Source organism: Gymnodraco acuticeps, unplaced genomic scaffold (genome assembly GCF_902827175.1).
Source record: "Gymnodraco acuticeps unplaced genomic scaffold, fGymAcu1.1, whole genome shotgun sequence".
NCBI lineage: Eukaryota > Metazoa > Chordata > Actinopteri > Perciformes > Bathydraconidae > Gymnodraco > Gymnodraco acuticeps.
This window is the reverse complement of record NW_022990358.1, coordinates 537,531-557,485: the sequence shown is the minus strand read 5'-3', so window position 1 is coordinate 557,485 and position 19,955 is coordinate 537,531. Positions and strand designations below refer to the sequence as shown.

Below are 19,955 nucleotides of genomic sequence, written 5' to 3'. Positions count from 1 at the left end.
CAGCTGCTAGGCACTCATGTGTGCGCTGTGAGGGTGTGCTGACAGGACATACTGGCTATTTTAATGTGGGAGGCCTCTGCAGACTTGACATTCCTGGTCAAGGAGTCAGCTGTGCCATTAGGACCTCTGTGCCCCCGGGCAGCGGCGTACAACAGTGTGATTGTGCTGCTCACGTGTGGCACACACACGATCCTGCTCTATGTGCAGGCAGGTACTACTTATTGAGAGCGGTTTTATTAATGGAAGTAAGCCTTGTGCCTATTTTCTTCTCCTAAATCAGTGTTAAGAGGTCAGTGTGTTAGGGAAAGTAGCTTGTTAGTCAGCCCCTAAATGATTGTATTGTCTCATTCGAGCTGCAACACATGAGTGCATCTACTCAAGTACTGCACTAAAGTAACATTTTGAGTAAATTCAAAGAGAATATTGTTGGACGTTGGACAATCAGGCTGTAGGTTTTTTTGGGGCTTACATTTTATGATCACATTTTGGAAAATTGGCTCTGTTAAAAGTAGGCCAGTTAAGCTATTAGCAGTTCCTATTTGCAGTGTTACATAGAAGTAAGGATAACTATCACTAAATTACTTTATGGTGTGGAAAACTTGAAAAAGACGGTCAGTGTTCTTCTGAATGTAAAAGTATGTGTGTTCATGTCTCTCTGTTCAGATTGGACTGAGTTATGGTTCCTTTTCTGTGTTGGCCCCACAGCTTTAAAACCACTCTTGAAGTATCAAATATTGGAAACAAAGCAGAAAAACTCAATTTAATCCATTCAAATAATGTAATACATGTAATATTTCCCTTTCCTTTCATGCTAACATTAATAGCATTTAGCAACCTTGTTTTTCAGCGGTCCGTTTTGCTGTCTGAATTTCACAGCTTGTTATTGTGCCATTGAAAGTTGGCAACCTGTACATTTTCCTTCTCTGACTGACAACTGGATCAGACCAGCCTCTGTCTCATACAGCTGTTACAATATACAGGTAGATACTAAAATACTAATCACTTACCACAAATGGGAACATGATGAATGTAATGTTTGACCAAAAGCACACAAAAGAAAGACTATAAGTCTCAGATACAATTCATGCCAATTCTTGGAAATGATAGTGCGACAGAGCAACTTTAAGAGGCACTCGACTAGCACATTCATGGATGAGGCCTCCTGTGCACATTCACACAGATGCACTGCATGTAATGTCACTTTTTCAAGACGACTTCATTCCCCAGAGCTCCGAGGTGAGAGGCCGGCTCCTCTCGATCCTTAATGAGAGCATCGGCAAAGGAGCGAGCAAATCCTCTTCATTGGCTGCTGCTGTAGCTACAGTAAAAGCACATGGAAATAGATTGTGTATAAAAAGACTTGCAGCATAATATCGAAAGATGTGGTCTTTGTGAGTATGAGGATAAATATGTAACAGTGCAGTGAGTCACAGTGAAATCCACAGGAGATGTTTCAGTGTCTTGTTTGAGGTCCAAGGTATTTGCACAGTATGTATAACAAATATAAATAGCCTGCCTTTTTATTATGGTATTTCTCTGGTTTCCATTGAGAACATTCAGCTAAATCTCCAGATGAGGTGAGCAGGAGGTCTATTCATGTTTTCTGAGAAATATCTTTATTCTTCTTAAATCTACACCAGGGTGGCTCTTTGGATCAATATGGGATAATCAGACCGCTACTTTATCAATGACTGAAATATCTCAACAACCAGGACTATTTGATGGATGTTTAAGAAACTTGTATCATTGTATTACTAGTATTATCAGCTAAATGTACTTCAAGAATCAGCAGTACTCGTGCTGCAGTAAAATGTCTCCAGTGACTATCTGATTGTTTCTGACGTGGTCAGGTTTAAAGCAGTATTTTAATGTTGTTGCTTCTCGAGGTGGAGCTACTTTGAAGTACTTTATAATACAGTTCGATAGTTTACTCCTGTAGTTCCCAAGCTCGGGGTCGCTCCCCTCAAAAAGAGTCACCAGATGAATCTAAGGGATTACAAGTAACAAAGTTGTGCTTGGAAAAAATAGGCTTTTTCGTCGTGCTTTTATGTTGATAGGTAAATAGAAATATCCATCCATCCATCTTCTCCCGCTTATCCGTGGTCGGGTCGCGGGGGTAGCAGTTCCAGCAGAGAGCCCCAAACTTTCTTTTCCCTGGCGACATCAACCAGCTCTGACTGGGGGATCCCAAGGCACTCCCAGGCCAGCGAAGAGATATAATCCCTCCACCTGGTCCTAGGTCTACCCCTTGGTCTCTTCCCAGCTGGACGTGCCTGGAACACCTCCCTAGGGAGGCGCCCAGGTGGCATCCTAACTAGGTGCCCGAACCACCTCAACTGGCTCCTTTCGACGCGAAGGAGGAGCGGCTCAACTCCGAGTCCCTCCCTGATGACCGAACTTCTCACCTTATCCCTAAGGGAGACACCAGCCACCCTGCGGAGAAAACCCATCTCGGCCGCTTGTATCCGCGATCTTGTTCTTTCGGTCATGACCCATCCTTCATGACCATAGGTGAGGGTAGGAACGAAAATGGCCCGGTAGACAGAGAGCTTTGCCTTCTGGCTCAGCTCCCTTTTCGTCACAACGGTGCGGTAAAGCGACTGCAGTACCGCTCCCGCTGCTCCGATTCTCCGGCCCATCTCACGCTCCATTGTTCCCTCACTCGAGAACAAGACCCCGAGATACTTGAACTCCTTCACTTGGGGTAAGGACTCATTCCCTACTTGAAGTGGACAGTCCATCGGTTTCCTGCTGAGAAGCATGGCCTCAGATTTGGAGGTGCTGATCCTCATCCCAGCCGCTTCACACTCGGTTGCGAACCGATCCAGTGAGTGCTGAAGGTCGCAGACCGATGAAGCCATTAGAACCACATCATCTGCAAAAAGCAGTGGTGCAATCCTTAGTCCACCGAACTGCAGACCCCCTCCCCCACGACTACGCCTCGAAATCCGATCCATGTATTACAAACAGGATTGGTGACAAAGCGCAGCCCTGGCGGAGGCCAACCCTCACCGGAAATGTGTCCGACTTACTGCCGAGGACCCGGACACAGCTCTCGCTTTGGGAGTACAGAGATTGGATGGCCCTGAGTAGAGACCCCCTCACCCCATACTCCCGCAGCACCTCCCACAGTAACTCCCTGGGAACTCGGTCATACGCCTTCTCCAAGTCTACAAAACACATGTAGACCGGATAAGCGTACTCCCAGGCCCCCTCCAGGATCCTTGCGAGAGTAAAAAGCTGATCCGTCGTTCCACGACCAGGACGGAATCCGCATTGTTCCTCCTCAATCTGAGGTTCGACAATCGGCCTGACCCTCCTTTCGAGTACCTTAGAGTAAACTTTCCCGGGGAGGCTGAGTAGTGTGATGCCTCTGTAATTGGCACACACCCTCTGATCCCCCTTTTTAAAAAGGGGAACCACCACCCCGGTCTGCCACTCCTTCGGTACTGTTTCCGACTTCCACGCAACGTTGATGAGACGTGTCAACCATGACAGTCCCTCAACACCCAGAGCCTTCAGCATTTCCGGGCGGATCTCATCCACCCCCGGGGCTTTGCCACTGTGGAGTTGTTTGACGACCTCAGTGACCTCCCCCCGGGAGATTGGTGTTGATCCCCCGTCATACTCCAGCTCTGCCTCTAACATAGAGGGCGGAGTTGTCGGGTTCAGGAGTTCCTCAAAGTGTTCCTTCCAACGCCCTAACACTCCATCAGTTGAGGTCAACAACGTCCCATCCTTACTGTACACAGCTTGGATGGTTCCCTGCTTCCCCCTCCTGAGGTGTCGGACAGTTTTCCAGAACAACTTTGGTGCCGCCCGAAAGTCCTTCTCCATGTCTTCTCCGAACTTCTCCCACACCCGCTGCTTTGCCTCGGCCACGGATGAGGTTGCTGCCCTTCGGGCCTGTCGGTACCTTGCAACTGCCTCGGGAGTCCCCCGGGATAACAAATCCCTGAAGGCCTCCTTCTTCAGTCGGACGGCTTCCCTGACCACCGGTGTCCACCAGGAGGTTCGAGGGTTACCGCCCCTTGAGGCACCTAGGACCTTGAGACCACAGCTCCCCGCCGCGGCTTCGGCAATAGAGGCTTTGAACACCGACCACTCTGGTTCAATGTCCCCAACCTCCACAGGAATGCCCGAAAAGCTCCGCCGGAGGTGTGAGTTGAAGGCCTCCTGAACTTGGGCCTCCTCCAGACGTTCCCAGTTCACCCGAACTACACGTTTGGGCTTACCAGGTCTATCCAGAGGCTTCCCCCGCCACTCGACCCAACTCACCACCAGATGGTGATCAGTTGACAACTCCGCCCCTCTCTTTACCCGAGTGTCCAAAACATACGGCCTCAGGTCCGATGATACGATAACGAAATCGATCATGGACCTTCTGCCTAGGGTGCTCTGGTACCACGTACACTTATGAGCATCCTTATGTTCGAACATGGTGTTTGTTATGGCCAATCCATGACTAGCACAGAAGTCCAGTAACAAACCACCACTCCGGTTCAGATCAGGGGGGCCGTTCCTCCCAATCACGCCCCTCCAAGTGTCTCCATCATTGCCCACATGTGCGTTGAAGTCTCCCAGCAAGATTAAAGAGTCCCCTTCAGGAGCCCCATACAGGACTCTTTCCAGGGTCTCCAAGAAGGCCGTATACTCTGAACTGCTGTTGGGTGCATAAGCACACACAACAGTCAGAGTTTTCCCCCCCATAACCCGCAGGCGTAGGGAGGCGACCCTCTCGTCCACTGGGGTAAACTCCAACAACGAAGCACCTAACCGGGGACTTGTGAGTATCCCCACACCCGCCCGGCGCCTCACACCTTGAGCAACTCCGGAGAAGAATAGAGTCCAACCCCTATCCAGAAGTAAGGTTCCAGAGCCGACGCTGTGCGTAGAGGTGAGCCCAACCAGATCCAACTGGTAACGCTCCACCTCCCGCACAAGCTCCGGCTCCTTCCCCCCCAGAGAGGTGACGTTCCACGTCCCCAAAGCCAGCTTCTGTCGCCCGGGTCTGGTCCGTCGAGACCCTCCGCTTTCACTGCCACCCTTCTGGCAGCGCACCCGACCCCATCGATGTTTCCCGTAGGTGGTGGGCCCGCGGGACGGAGAAGCGGAGATGTTGCCCACGTTGCCTTTTCGGGCTGGGCCCGGCCGGGCTCCGTGGCAAGCCCGGCCACCAGACGCTCGCCCACGAGTCCTCCTTCTGGGCCTGGCTCCAGAAGGGGACCCCGGGCTTCCTCCGGGCCGGGTATCCTCACTTCTTGTGTCGTCTTTCATGAGGTCTTTTGAACCAATCTTAGTCTGGCCCCTTGCCTGAGACCAATTTGCCATGGGAGACCCTACCAGGAACACAAGGTTCCAGACAACACAGCCCCCAGGTTCATCAGGGCACACACACCTCTCTACCACGGTAAGGTGCTGGTTCCCCAGAGAGGAAAACATAGAAATATCTCTTTGGTGAAACTGATAAATTATCCAAAACATGACAATACCTAATTCAGTGAATTCAAAGTATGTCCCTCTGAGATGCAGTGGAGCAGCAGTATATAGTAGCATACACAGAACGATTCAAGGAAAGTACAAGTACTTCAAATATGTACTTAAGTGTAGTACCTTTTGGTTGAATTAACATAGTTAGATTCCACCATTTATAAGTCTCACCTCATAATCAGTCAGTAAAGAGTTTCAGGATGTTCAACGTGCAACATAGAGTCCAATTGAGGAGGGAATCATTATAGCTTCTCTTATGCCCCATGCATATGTGATACCAATAATAATAATAATAATAATAATAATAACTTTTTTTCCGTATCCAAGCCATTATAAATCTTCAACCAATCCATTATCACTTTGCAAAGTCTCCATGAATACTCCTCCACTGTAGAGCTCCATGTCCCTGATGACCTCCCATCACCACTTTCATCCCACTCTCACTTCCCGGGCAGCAGTAATGTGTGCGAGCATGCACATGTGAACAGTGGGACTATTGCAGCCTGTGAGCAATGTAATACCTCACCAGGCACTGCGCCAAATCAAGACGGGATTATGCCACATGCTCCCAGCAGTCCATCACTATCACGCTAGGATCAGTCAGATCCAACCGTGTGTGTGTGTGTGTGTGTGAATTCATTGAAAGTATCAAGAGTCAAAGTGCTTAAAATGGTACTTAGACTTTAACAAGTAAGGAAGGAATACTAATCTAATATATATAAATATATATCAGCCCTCAAAACTCATCTTTTCACTCTTGCCTTCAACTCCTATTCCACTAACCCCTCGACCCTATTCCACCTAGTTTAGCACTTTTTAACTTTTATTTTTATTTTTCTTTACTTTGCGCTTTGAGAACCAGGAAAACCACTATATATCATTTATTATTTATTATTATTTTTTATTATTATTATTATTATATATTATGTGCTAAATTAAATCTCACTGGGTGGCATGGGATTGTTCTGCTTTTAAGGTGGTTGGTAAAAACAGCATTACTTACCTCTGAAATGTAAGTTGAAGAATAAAAGGAAATGTAAAAATACTCCATTGCAAGTCCTGCTGTGTGTTGTGTGTGTGTGTGTGTGTGTGTGTGTGTGTGTGTGTGTGTGTGTGTGTGTGTGTGTGGTGTGTGTGTGTGTGTGTGTGTGTGTGTGTGTGTGTGTGTGTGTGTGTGTGTGTGTGTGTGTGTGTGTGTGTGTGTGTGTGGTGTGTGTGTGGTGTGTGTGTGTTGTGTGTGTGTGTGTAGTGTGTGTGTGTGGTGTGTGTGTGTGTGTAGTGTGTGTGTGTGTGTGTGTGTGTGTGTGTGTGTGTGTGTGTGTGTGTGTGTGTGTGTGTGTGTGTGTGTGTGTGTGTGTGTGTGTGTGTGTTGTGTGTGTGTGTGTGTGTGTGTGTGTGTGTGTGTGTGTGTGTGTGTAGTTTCAAATAATAACAGGTTGCAGAAGAGCTGTAGCTAATACTGAGGGGGGGAAAGGTGCATGGTAACAGAATGAGAATCTGCAGAGGGGGAGAATGACAGAAGAAGGGAAAGTGGCAAAAAGGGGGGTGGGGGAGTCAGGAGAGGAAGGGAGGGGAGGGAGAGGTGCACGAGATGTTTGTAGGAAGCAGGGAAACAGGGGCAGCGGCAGGGGGGATTCTACTTTAGCGAGGGGAAGCATGATCCTGCTGTGAGGCCGGGCTGCTGGGGCTATATTTAGCTTCTGTTGCCATGTGCTGGGAATGTATGGCAGAGGGAGACACACACACACACACACACACACACACACACACAAACACACACATAATACTTTCATGCTGGTGTTTCTGCACTCCTGCACATGCTTGTTTGAAGTTTTTTTTCATGCATGCATGTTGGCCTACACTTAAATGAATGTTTCCTTTTCGCTCACACACTCTGACACGTGATTTTTTTTTACATTGTAGGCAATCACTAATACTGGAGAAGGGGGTTGTCAATATTTCCGTGCCGCACGTGTCGGTAAATCAGAAAAGCCTCAGTGCCAGATTAATGAATTTGACCTTAAAACCGGTCGATAGAGGTGATATGGAAGATATATTCCGTGTGTTTTGGTCAAGGCAGCAGTAAGAATAGAAGATAATGAGTTCATACATTTTTCTTGCAGCTCGTGACCGTTTTGCCCCTTTAAAGTTAGATGCACATCATTCCATAATCAGCTTTGCGCACCCACGAGCTGAGCATCTCTCATTGGTGCTGCAGTCGAGTCGAGACACAGTCCAAGGTGTCGCCATGCAAACCCGAGCAGGCAGTACCAATGAAAAGAAGTCGACTTCCTCCCCGCTGCCTCTGATTGGCTGAGTTTCTTTAAGTCTGTTTTTGTGAAGAATAAGAGCTGATTGACATTTCATTTGAGCAGAGCCGTGAAGTTCAGATTATGGGAGGTTATGGATGTTCGTCTTTTATGGTGTGTTCTGTGACACCTACAGAGGACATGTTTGTGGTACGGTATATCACTAAATCATATTCTCATTGATCACAAAGAGTTAAACCCTGCTGTGTACCGCTGTGAAATAAAAAAGAGGAAATGAATAGCTTGGGCGATTTAAAAAGAGGTCAAACTAAACAGAACTGAATCTTCTCTGTGATACGGTAAGGTATAGCCCCGTGAGAAGTCTTCTCTAAAGTTTTTTTTTTTTGGACAAGACTAGTGAATAAACATTTCTACCTTGCTTGTCAGCCCCAGAAATATTAGGTTAAATGTATTATTATCTACTTAATGTATACATGTAAGTAATATATTGACATTTGCTTCCTTAGCTGTAGCAGTGGCAGCTCTCTGCTCTGATGTGAACTCATCAGACTTATCATTACATATAGGTGGAATTTAACCCTTGGATACACATTCATGGTATAAGCAAGTGCCTCTATCATTTCATCAAACAGTTCATTACACACTGGGTTCATGAAGCGTATAGAAAATGTGTTTAAAGATTTAAAATAGCTCTTGTGCAAAAACATGGCTCATATGTAACCATAAAGATGAAGTTTGGCTGAAGAGTTTAATATTTTCGCTGTGTTTTTTTTAACTTATAGACACTTCATCTAGTCTAGGTTTAAAAATGAGTCACGAGGAACATCCCTTCTCTAGAGCCAGTGTTTTATTTGTCCCTTCTGGGCTACTGTAGAAACATCAGAGTTCAACACAGACTCTCCTGCTCCCTATGTGGATTTACTTTTTTTTAATTCAGTTTGATCTAAAAAAAGAAGGTGAGATATTTTCCAGAAGGGAAATGCATCTGTGATTTGTTTACATTGACATTTAGTCAGTTCAACAATTCAAACTGATCAGGCTTTAGAGATGTTATTTGTTTGGTGAAAACATAACAAATGGGAAAGAACTGGGAAACACTGGATTATTTATCATATTGAATGCATCATTAGCAAAATGAGGACAGCATGTGGCTCATGTCCTTTATGTAAATAGAAAAATGATCACTGAAGTACATAAACACCGAAGGTACATAAACAAAAAACAACACAATGTTAATGAAATGCTACTAGCTTTTAGCTGGTTTTACATTCTTAAATCTCTTTTAACAAAACACAAACAATATATATTCACAGTTCTAGATAGTAGAGAGATACATTGAAGTAAATGAACAACAACAAATATAAAACAATAGTTTGGAGGAATATCCTGTTACAATTATTCGAAGGAGATAAATTAAGTTTCTACAAATCGGTGTCTCGGTGAGTACAAATCTTATAAAGTCAAACTATCTTTAATGAAATAGAAGTCATCACTGCAGGAGGAGGGAATATGACAGACGAAGGCTCCATCTAGTGGCGAGGCAGAACAATAGGAATCTTCTACATCATTCTGTACAGAAAAAAGGACGGCAGCAACACTAGTTTAATTTGAAGCAGGTGAGACGGTTGGCACTGTCCACTTCACACATCTCCAGAGGCTTGCTTTCTTCCTCCCAGGAAGTGCTGATCAACCAGCCGCGACACTTCACAGACTCAAATGAGTTCTGAGAGACTCCCTCGGTCCTCTTGAAGAACAGAAAGCGGTCCATGTCTCCATCGTCGCTGATCTTTTTGAGTTCCCCCTCATCGCACTTCTGCCGTAAGAAAGGAGAAGAGAAAATGCCTCATTATGTCATGGATGTATGGAAACACAATTGTAACAGTAAAATAAAAGAGAGATATTTATGATATAAAAAAAAGAAAGATAACATTTCAGAGATGACAATATGAGCAAAACAACAACATTGAGAACGTCCTAATTGTGACATCATCAGAAGACTACAAATAGTATTGTATCCAGGACAAATTAACCCCAACATCTTATCTGCTTACCTCCAAAAGCAACGTAGCTTTGCCATCTTCCAAAGAGCAGGACATGTGCAAGTCTCTACCGATGGACAGGACGACCGTCTGGCCGTCGCCATCTGAGAGAGTCATGTACTTTGACATTTTAAAATTCACTGATGTGGAGAAAAAAAAGAATACAAATGTAACGTTCATTTAAAGTCATTGCCGTGTCCATTACATTAGTTTTGCTCTCAACTGTGGAATGGTCAATAATTAATTACATCAAAGACAGAAATACTAAGGTCTTAAAGTCTTAAAGTCAACATTTAAAAAAAGTGCATATTAAGGTTGTGGTTTTCTTCATGTGTATCCACTTTTAGCTTATTTGTGTACAACTTAGCAGATTCGATGTTCAGTACTGCATCGTATAATATAAGCATTTATTTTTCTCTTTATGTAAAAAAAAAAAGTGTCAAATGTAACTCTAAGGCAGGGGTGTCGACCTCAATTTAATCTCCGGCCACATTAGCATCATGGTTGCACTCAAAGGGTCAGTTTTATATACGAGACTATAAAAAATACATATATAAATATTTAATATATATAAAATAATGTATTATATTACATTATTGCCATGCATTGGATTATTATCGGATAGGGTAATAACTTAATAAGTCTCTTCATTGAGAATGTCACACAATGATTTAAAAAGAAAAGCCAAATTCTGGAAAAAAAAGAAATGACATTTTGAAAAAAAAGTCAGATTCTAAGAAAAAATGAATATTTTGAAGAAAGAAAGTCACATTTTGAGAAAAAAGTCAAATTTGTATGTAGTTTATGGGCAACGCGCTTCTGTAAATCGGCATGTAACCTTATAATAAACATATTATATTCTTTGAATATACTGGCCCACTCTTGTGGGCCACATGAAATGAAGTCACGGGCCGGATTTGGCTCCCGGGCCTTGAGTTTGACACCCCTGCTCTAAGGTGTAGTGGAGTAGCAGTATAAAGTTGGACAATAGTGTAAATGCAGTATTCAGTACCTTTGCGTTCACGCTGACCTCCTTGCAGAGTGATGGCCTGCAGTTTTAACTCATCTGATGAGTAGACGACATCTTTTTGTACCATGTCACACAGGGTGCATTGTATCACACTGTTGAGCCGATGAAATATTCTTGTCACTGTTGTGGACGAGCTCTGGATCTCGACGGTTGTTTCTGTGGAGAGATGTTAGCAGCTTTCAGAAAAGGAGCTGCAAAAAAGGACAACGTGTCTTGGAGGGGCATGAAGGCCAAATTGAGGGGGCATAGTGGCCATGATAGTATAGCCTTCAAATCAAACTTTTTGCAGAAACCACAGCGCTCTACAACTTAGTTCACCGCTTTCAACTGCTTAGAAACTGGAAGTAGTGGATTTCTTGTTATGGGTCAAATTAGCTCATTTACCAGCAGAAGTTTCCACCACAAAACCACATCACCTGCAGCAGCAGTATGCTGTACAGTAGTTCATCAGCCTTGACTTCAGGGATTCACACAGTACAATATGATCCAGGAAGTCCAGTGTGAGTAACAGATGAATGCATTTAAAGGCTCAAGTATTCAGATGATTTGTGTAAATACAATTACTAATTGCATACTGGGAAATGCTCAACTACAAGTAAAAATCCTGCATTCAAAACCCTACATAAGTACAAATATGTAATGTCCTGAGGGTTATAAGGATAACAAATTAGTTGTTTTGATATATTTGGTAACAGAGCCTGATGTTCTTATTTGACCAATGATAACGTTTAAATACTGGTGTTCCCCACCAGTCACCAGGCTGTCCATGATGGCGCTGCAGAGCTCCTCCTCTCTGAGCCCCCGGCTACAGCAGCTCAGACCCCTCTTCATCCTGTTCGCCGCCAGCAGCAGGATAGCAACATGCTGCAGGGTCTTTGGGTTTCTGGAAACCACCAGGTCCAGTCCCTCCTCAATACTGAAGATCTCATCTTGAACTTCCTGCACACAGACAGAGACAATAGAGATCATGACAGCATGTGCTCCTGCAGGTGCTTCCCCTTTTCTGAGTCAAACCGAGCCAAATGTCGTGCTTGCACATAAACAAGTTAGTTAACATTTGTATTTATTTACATAATTTGCTGCTCAAACGTAAGCAGGCTTTCATTCATGGGTTTTCACACACATGAAATAGTGTGAAATATAGGCATCCCGATTTTACATAAACCCACACAGATAGATATTTAGGCTCTTGCATGATGTATTTTCAAATACTAGCAACTAATTGATCCTACTAACAAGTATTATGTGTATCCAAAATCAGTACTATTTATTCTTCTAGTGATTTGTGTCACAGCTGTTTAAGGATTCACATGCTTGCAGTTGAATTAATATGATAATTTAAGTTAAGTTGTTATCAAAGACGTAGATACTGTTATACTCATAAAGTACATATACAAACATTCTCATCACATATACCTTTTAATATCACATAAAGACAAAGTGATAATAAATGTGACATGCCATAGAAAATGTATATCAAGACAAGTAAAAGTATACAAATATAAGTGAATTATGGCTTTTCGTGGCCTAATCAAAAAATGGTTTACCGTCATGTTAAAGAAGCAGCCCTCAAATCCATTGTCCTCTAAATCGAGAGGGCTGAAATACAAAACATGATTATTTATAAATGAAAAGGATATTATATTAAAATAAAATGTTTTCGATATGCAGTTAGAAAGGCTTACATTGAGAGCATTTTCATTTGGTACTTAATGAAATACACTTGTACTTTTTACCAAGTCTTATTCCCCGTGGTGGAAGATGTATTCACGTCATTTACTTAAACAAATATAATAGCTAACTGTAAATACTCCATTATAAGTAAAAGTCCTTCATTCAAACCTTACTAAGAAAAAAGTATTAACAGAGAAATGTACTTCAAATATGAACAGTAAATGTACTTATTCAGCAGAAGATGTTCCTATGATGTGTTTACGGTTTTGATATTACTGTTGCAATAGTGTGTATATTGCATTTGACTGCTATGGTTTCGGTCATTTTAACTATTCACCAAAATGTGAACAACATGCTGTAAGTAAGAAGTGAAACACGTCGTCAGCCAGACCGGAGCTGTTCCCTTTTTAAAGGTGCCAGTCACATTGTATGTTTGCAGGAACTCCATGCTTTTGATTTAAAAACAGATGTCTTGCTCTAAGCTTCTGTAACGCATTAAGTATCTTTTAAAGTCCTAATTTTCATTTGTAATGTTGATATTTCAAAAATTAAGAGAACAAAGTATTCAGAGAAAATAATGTACGACAGAAACAACTTACCCTTCTAATGCTTGGGACAGATCGAAGTCGGACATTGTCTTGATGATAAATCTTAAAAAAGGATTAAATATGAAAAGTAACAGATTTCACTGAAGCGTGAGTGTTGGATGAGTGTTTCTGACTGAGCGAGGCTGATTGAGCACCTCCTCTTTATTCATTCTCAGCTTCCTGGTTCACTTCTGCCATGATGTCATCAAAAACCACAATAAACCCCACACCAAACAAATACACCTCACAGACACTTATTTCTCATTATGATACTACTAGTCAAATGTATAGATCATTTTCTGAAACAAGACATAACAAGACAAATGCATTGACACATTTGTACCCTATAAGAGGATACAATACATCCCTAATTCTTGCCTAATCTGGCACTTTCTAGACGATGACTATGGATTTTGTTTGCATTTATGATGGTTTTACCAGCTGTAGATATCTAGGCAAACACCTAAACTTTAAAGAAAAATGAACAGTATGTCAAGGGTGAAGCTTCATCTAAACTGACAGTAGCTTTGCATGCAAAATGCATCTTATTAATTGATTTAAATGGAGCCAGTCAGCCTATGCAGCAGGTGCACTTTGGGCTCCAGCCAAAATAACACAGGGTCATTGTCAGGCCCTCTGCCTAGCCTGCAGTGTCTCCTCTGTTAAACTTATTGTTGTCACCCTCCCCCTCCGGTTATACATATTAATCCACATGAATCCCAATACAGATGATTGTATGAAAATATTTTTAAATAAATAAAATTGTAAAACAAAGCACTTTGGCAAGTTACGGCATAAGTTGCAAAATGCTTAATAAGTACCGTAAATGTCATGATATGCATTTCTCGGTCACTTGTTTGAATCCAAACACATCATACAGTACAGTGTATATGCATCTGAATGGGAAATCCTGCTTAGGTATGACAAGCTCCAAACATATATCTTTTTACTTAAACTGGACTTCCTGGTTCACATTCATTGTGTAAATCTCTAATGCACACTGCTGCAGGTGAGCTTGGTTTGTGGCAGATGCCTGCCGGTACATTTGAGCTAATTTGACCCAGAAAAAAAGACCCCAACCGTTTCTTTCTATCCACTGAGGGTGGGACTAGTTCATCTGAAGTAAATGGTGTTGTGCTGTTGATGATTGTTACGTGCTGCAGTTGGTGCTTGTGTGTGTGCTTTTGTGTGTGTTTCTCTCTCTCTCCCTGATTGTCTCCAGGTGCAGCCTCTCCCCCAGGTGCTCCCAATCCTCAATCAGAGCTTCCATAAAGGACCTGAGGAAGGTTGCAGTGGCGTCTCTCCTCCTCTGGTTGCATGTGTTACGTGCTGTAGTGTAGTGTCTCTGTGTGAGGCCTAGTTCAACCTGTGTTCTGCTAATTGTTAGGAGATGTGCTCCAGTGTGTCTTTTTTTTTACGTTAGTCACTTTCTTTTGAAAGAAAGTTGTCCTTAGTTAATTTGTTTTGCAATTTGGCTGGTGAGCCTCTACTTTTTTATTAATTAAAACCTCATTTTGTGGCTTCAGCATTCAGTTTCCTCTCCTTTTTCTCTCGGCCGGTTATTTTGTGTGTTGTTACTTCCCTTTGTACCCCTAGATTTAGAAGGGAACGTAACAATGATGAACATAAGTTTTGATTGATTTGGGGCTTTTTCAACTCTCACTAGCCACACCGTGGGAGGGGAAATCTCCCAGACAGTACGTCTCAATGCAAAAATCTGAATTTGTAAAGTACAAATGTCAAGCTTTCAGACAAATGTTTGTGGTTTATCCAAGAAGCTGGTCTACTTGAAAAGCTCCACTTTCCATGACCAACATTTTACCTTCACACCATGGCTGAAAAATGATTAGATGAAGTGCTAGCAAACAAAATGCAGAAACATAGACTACTGTTAAAACGTTTGGATGGTGAGTTGTCCCCTCAGCCATCTGACTGAAGTCAAGCTTTTGTGGCCGTTCATTACAAATGTATTCACGATAGTTGCTATTCATTTTATATTTCATGATTGTGAATCAAATCTTTTCGATTGAGGTATAAAATACTTTAGAAGATTTTTAGCTAGCTATTGTAAGGGAAACTTCTGTGTAGCAGCAATGCAGTGGGAGTCACCGACTCAGGAAAGAGACACGGGAAGAGCAGGAGCTTTGATGTCAAACACTGATGGTTTATTTGGAGCTTCGGCCGGAGAATTTACATCACAAGTCACAGCAGCCACGATCTGACTGCACGGTAGAGTTGCTTGTATTTAGCTAGTTCCGAGAGCATCATCAACATGCTGCATAACAAGATAAAATCATAACACCTTTATCAGCTGACGCCAACAGGCAGGAACAGGGAGACAGAACACTGAGAGCACAGTCAGGACAGTTTGAACTGATAAACTGGGTCAAAGTTATGGGCCTTGGAAAATATTCCCCAACAGCTATTACCTCTGGCCTTCCTTGTTTTACATTAAATGACATCATGTCTGCTTTGCAAAGACTTTGTTTGGTTTAAATCTGAGGTCATCTTAATATGTGCAACTCTGCATGTTAAAAACCCCAAACCTGAGGGGGGAAACCACAGTGTTTGTTTCCATGACAGGAAATTACAAGAGACAGATATAGCCTACTACAGATTTACACTGCAAACGGAGTGCCGCCTGATGTAAAGAGCTGGTTTAAGTTAAAACACATTAATACACTTGTTGCCCAAGATTTAATATTTATCAGAATTACCACAAGATATACTGATCTGATCATATAAAAAGAAGCTGACTGCTGATATCAATGTCGCTCTGTCAGGCAGTGGTTATACTTGTTAAAAAGATGAATGCACATGAAAGAGCAACCCGGTCTCACGGCATTTCGTTTTATAGTCACGACATTTAATCTATTGATCCGTGTTCACCAACACGATTTTCCCCTTTTTTTCGTGTCACACAGAACGATTTTAAAAGCAATGTATTTCTATTGGTAGTATGTTTCGTGCCTGCAGCACGTCTTTTTGTCCGTTCGGGTCTTGGAACACCGGAAGCTGTGGGGTTCATAAAAACATGTTCTTACTCAATATCAAGCCACGATTATTGTTTTTATTTTAAATCGTATAATGTCGGACTTTTTTTGTCGTCTGTGAGGAAAAGAAATGGGACTCAGAGCCTCAAAATACTGAAATCTGTATTTTTTTTAATATTTTGTTCCTTCCAATTTGTTATTCTTTTCTAAATAACACACTGTTATTTACTCACCACCAATAACACACAATTATCCTTGTTTTTATTTATTTGTTTAATTCCATAATCTCGGGCTTTTTTGGCATCCGTCAGGAACTGAATTTCCTAAAAATAACCGGTGTTCGCTGTCACTACCCGATCCGTCCCCCTGCCTGATCGGTACTGCGCATGTGCGAGATGGTCCGCCATATTGGACAACTCCGGACGGCAACCAAGCCCCCAGGAAGTGCGCCGGTGTCAGTACCAGATATGTTCGGCCTACCAAATATGTTCGGGTGTATTTCCGTCGCATCCGTCATCCGTCATATCCGTCATATACTCACCTCCCTCTGCTCCCAGCGCTATGCTGCCACACACCGGCCGTCTGCGGAACTGCAGCCGGAGGAACTCGGTACAGCTTGTTATGTGTGTGTACTTAATTATTTACAATTAAAAAATATATATATTCTGCGTTACTTTAGCCAACACTTTTATAATATATAAGCCTGATCATGTCGTTGAAAGCAAGTACAGATGTTCTCCCTTTTCCACAGTTCTGTGTGAACTTCATCTAAGGCAGATGCTTTGCTTCTGCACCAGTTTAGCAGAAGTCTGTTTTGTAAGACTGGTTTTGTTGCAGTCTGTTCATGCTATGTGTTTCTTGCGTAAGACTATATACACACGGAACACATGTATTACAGGGCTGTACCCAGTGTGCTTCATAAAACATTTTTGAAGCTTATTTTTTTTAAATTAAGCCGTTTCCATGTTATAACAGCATCTCGTTAAATCAATATCGGAAACAATAATTGTCTTTTTGTGGTTATTTAAATGTAATTTATGGTGCTATTAGAGTGCTTATAGACTGACCCGTTAATACAGATGCCCCCCCCCCCCCCCCCCCCCCCCCCTTTGTGTGCGGTGAGCTGGAGAGAAGGCAGTCTATTTATTTTGGTGAAAAAAAAAACCCTAACATATATGGATTGAATCAGAATATTGTGTTGGATCAAAACATATTGTACATTTTGAGAATTCTTACATCTATTACAATACATTTTGAGCTTTGGACAATGTTTGGATCAAACGAGCCAGAAACAACCTTAAGCAGCCACCACTGGAATATTATTGCAGTAATATCATAATACTAGTAGCCTTATATTAGTGTAGCCTAATATTGATCGACAAATATTTAGAAATAAATCTGGTTCTGCCTGCCTGCCTCATCGCACTATGCCCTGCTGCATTACCATGTATAGTATTTACATTCATAATGATCCTTTTTTGTTGCAGAGCTTTAGAGGCTTTAAGAGACGAACTGTCAATGATGCCAACTTGGCGACCTACAAACTAGATATAGCAATCTTGGAGCTATTGCGGCTAGCTACTTTCATTGGAAAGAGTCTCTAATTTTTTGTATGTATATATTTCATATATCCATCCCAAGCTTACCTACCCAACTGAATGAATTCACACATTCAAGTAAATAGAAAGACAGCACAGCATTCAAGTGTTTATTGAGAATTTGAACTTCAACGTTAATGGAAAAAGCTCCAAACTTTTCTCTACAGCCCTTAGTATCAAGAAATCCTTCTAGTTCCTTTTACATGTGGATAGGAAAACAGCACAGATTGTTCAGAATATATGAGGAAGCCATCAGGGAAGCAGCATGACCCAAGGCAGGACTGCAGAGACAGGTTCAGCCACGACCCGAAGTCCACGACCCGAAGTCCACGACGGGCAGCGTCCGGGAAAACCAAACTTGAAGGTAAGATATCAAATGATGATCTTCATTAATTGCAGTGACAATTTAGTCTATTCTGACATTTGTTTGTGTGAGTTAATCTTTACCTATGATATCTGGTTGCAGAAGGGACTGCAATAGCCTGGATGTTGGTCATCAGAGTAGATGCCCTGCAATTCTCCTCTTTTACCTTTCCCAACATATCCTATGAATAGAAAAAGAAAATATTGTAATTGAATCACACTAGGACCACAACACACTAAATATGTAATGACACATAAACATTATTATCCAGAATAAGAAGTCTACCTGGTTTGCAGTTTTTGTAAGGCTCCAAGCATCCACGGCAGGTGTCAATGGTGTACATGACGTTGAAATCCTGCTTGTATGAAGCAGAGAACAAACTCCATGTAGCAACACCTGTGTAAACAAGCATTTCAATAGAGCCATTAAAAATATGCATAGACACCACAGCTGTCGTATACTGCTGCACCTTCACTGAATCACTTACTCTCAAGCCAGCGAAAGTGGGCCCCTCTTCTGAAAGACACAGTGGACATTGTGTCTCTGAAGGTGGTACACACTAGAGTGAGTGATGAGTACGCTTTGTCACCTTCCTGGAGAACCACTTCCATCAGAAGGTCCGAGAGAAGACAGTTTGGCAGCTGTGAAGTATTGGTCAGACTAGATCAAACATATTTAACAACACATTGACTAGACTGTTGCCAGCACAATCGAAATACCAAGATTCTTTGGGCTTCAGGTAGCAAAAAGACACATTTTTAATATTAATGTTGAATATATCACACACATTTTTCTTATGTTTTGTTATTCTTCTCCTTGAGGTAAAAAACAGCTATCAATAAAGTTAAAAAAAGCAGTGAGACATAATAGTTGGAAATTCTGCCGTGATCATAGGTCGTTACAGGAGGTTACACATGCTTCAGCCCATCATGATAGTACCTTTTGCCCTTAGCAGTGGAGGGAAGTGGGCCAATGAGATCCACACATGTCTCACTCTGTTTCAATGTACACATACAACACATTTCTGTAGATCAATAATCAGTCAGTCAGTCAAAAACTCCCACCCATTTCTTCACGTCCTCCCGCATAGTGGACCAGTGGTACGTTGCCAAAACCTTCTCGGTGGTGCGCCTTCTCCCTGCATGACCTCCGGAACCCAGGTTATCATGGCACTCCTTCAGGACATTGATAATTTGGTCCTTGGTGCACACAACCATCCTCTCATTGTCCTTGTATGTGTAGTACAAATCTCCAGCTGGCACAACAGGAACAACAAAACAATCATTTAGACATGTGTAGAGATGACATTATGACTAAAAGCTGTTCAAGAAATCCAGTGGCAAATGTGGTTTAGACGTAACAACTACAGTAATGTAAAGTGTGTATAAAAAGAAAAAGGAGAAACAAGCTGTGGAGTCCTTGCGATTTACTGAAAAATGTTGGAATTGCAATATGATAAACCATTAGAGGTATGATCACTTTTGCACCAAAAAACACCATTAGATAAATAGATAGATAGATATATACTTTATTGATCCCTATAAGTAAAGGGATGTGATGATGTCACATGTACAGGGGGTTTATACCTCATAATAAAAACGTATGTTCGTGACTTAACCATGGTCTTATTCTGTTACTTACCTTTGATCAGGTATTGTTTGGATGCCCTCCGAATTAACGCCTTCCTTTTATCATGCTTTTCAGCGGCGATGGTGAGATTGTGGTAACCACCATTGAGCACGTACTGCTTTATCTCAGCATAAAAGCTCTCCATTTCTGTCATGAAAGTTAAAATGGTCGCGGTAATTATGGGGAAGCGGAGGGATCTAGATCGTTCACACATAACAAGCTGTACCGAGTTCCTCCGGCTGCAGTTCCGCAGACGGCCGGTGTGTGGCAGCATAGCGCTG

At 42.4% G+C, this 19,955-nt stretch overlaps 1 protein-coding gene across 1 annotated transcript; it reads right to left on the bottom strand.

Moving 5' to 3' along the window:
* Positions 1–8,848: 8,848 nt before the first annotated feature.
* Positions 8,849–13,230, bottom strand: il1b (interleukin 1, beta). Its single transcript, XM_034224089.1, has 6 exons — positions 13,103–13,230; positions 12,377–12,428; positions 11,579–11,768; positions 10,812–10,985; positions 9,812–9,939; positions 8,849–9,573 (listed from the first exon to the last, which is right to left on the bottom strand). The coding sequence occupies exons 1-6, from the start codon at positions 13,135–13,137 to the stop codon at positions 9,358–9,360; spliced, it is 795 nt and encodes a 264-aa protein (XP_034079980.1). The 5' UTR covers positions 13,138–13,230; the 3' UTR covers positions 8,849–9,357.
* Between the last annotated feature and the right edge of the window lie 6,725 nt (positions 13,231–19,955).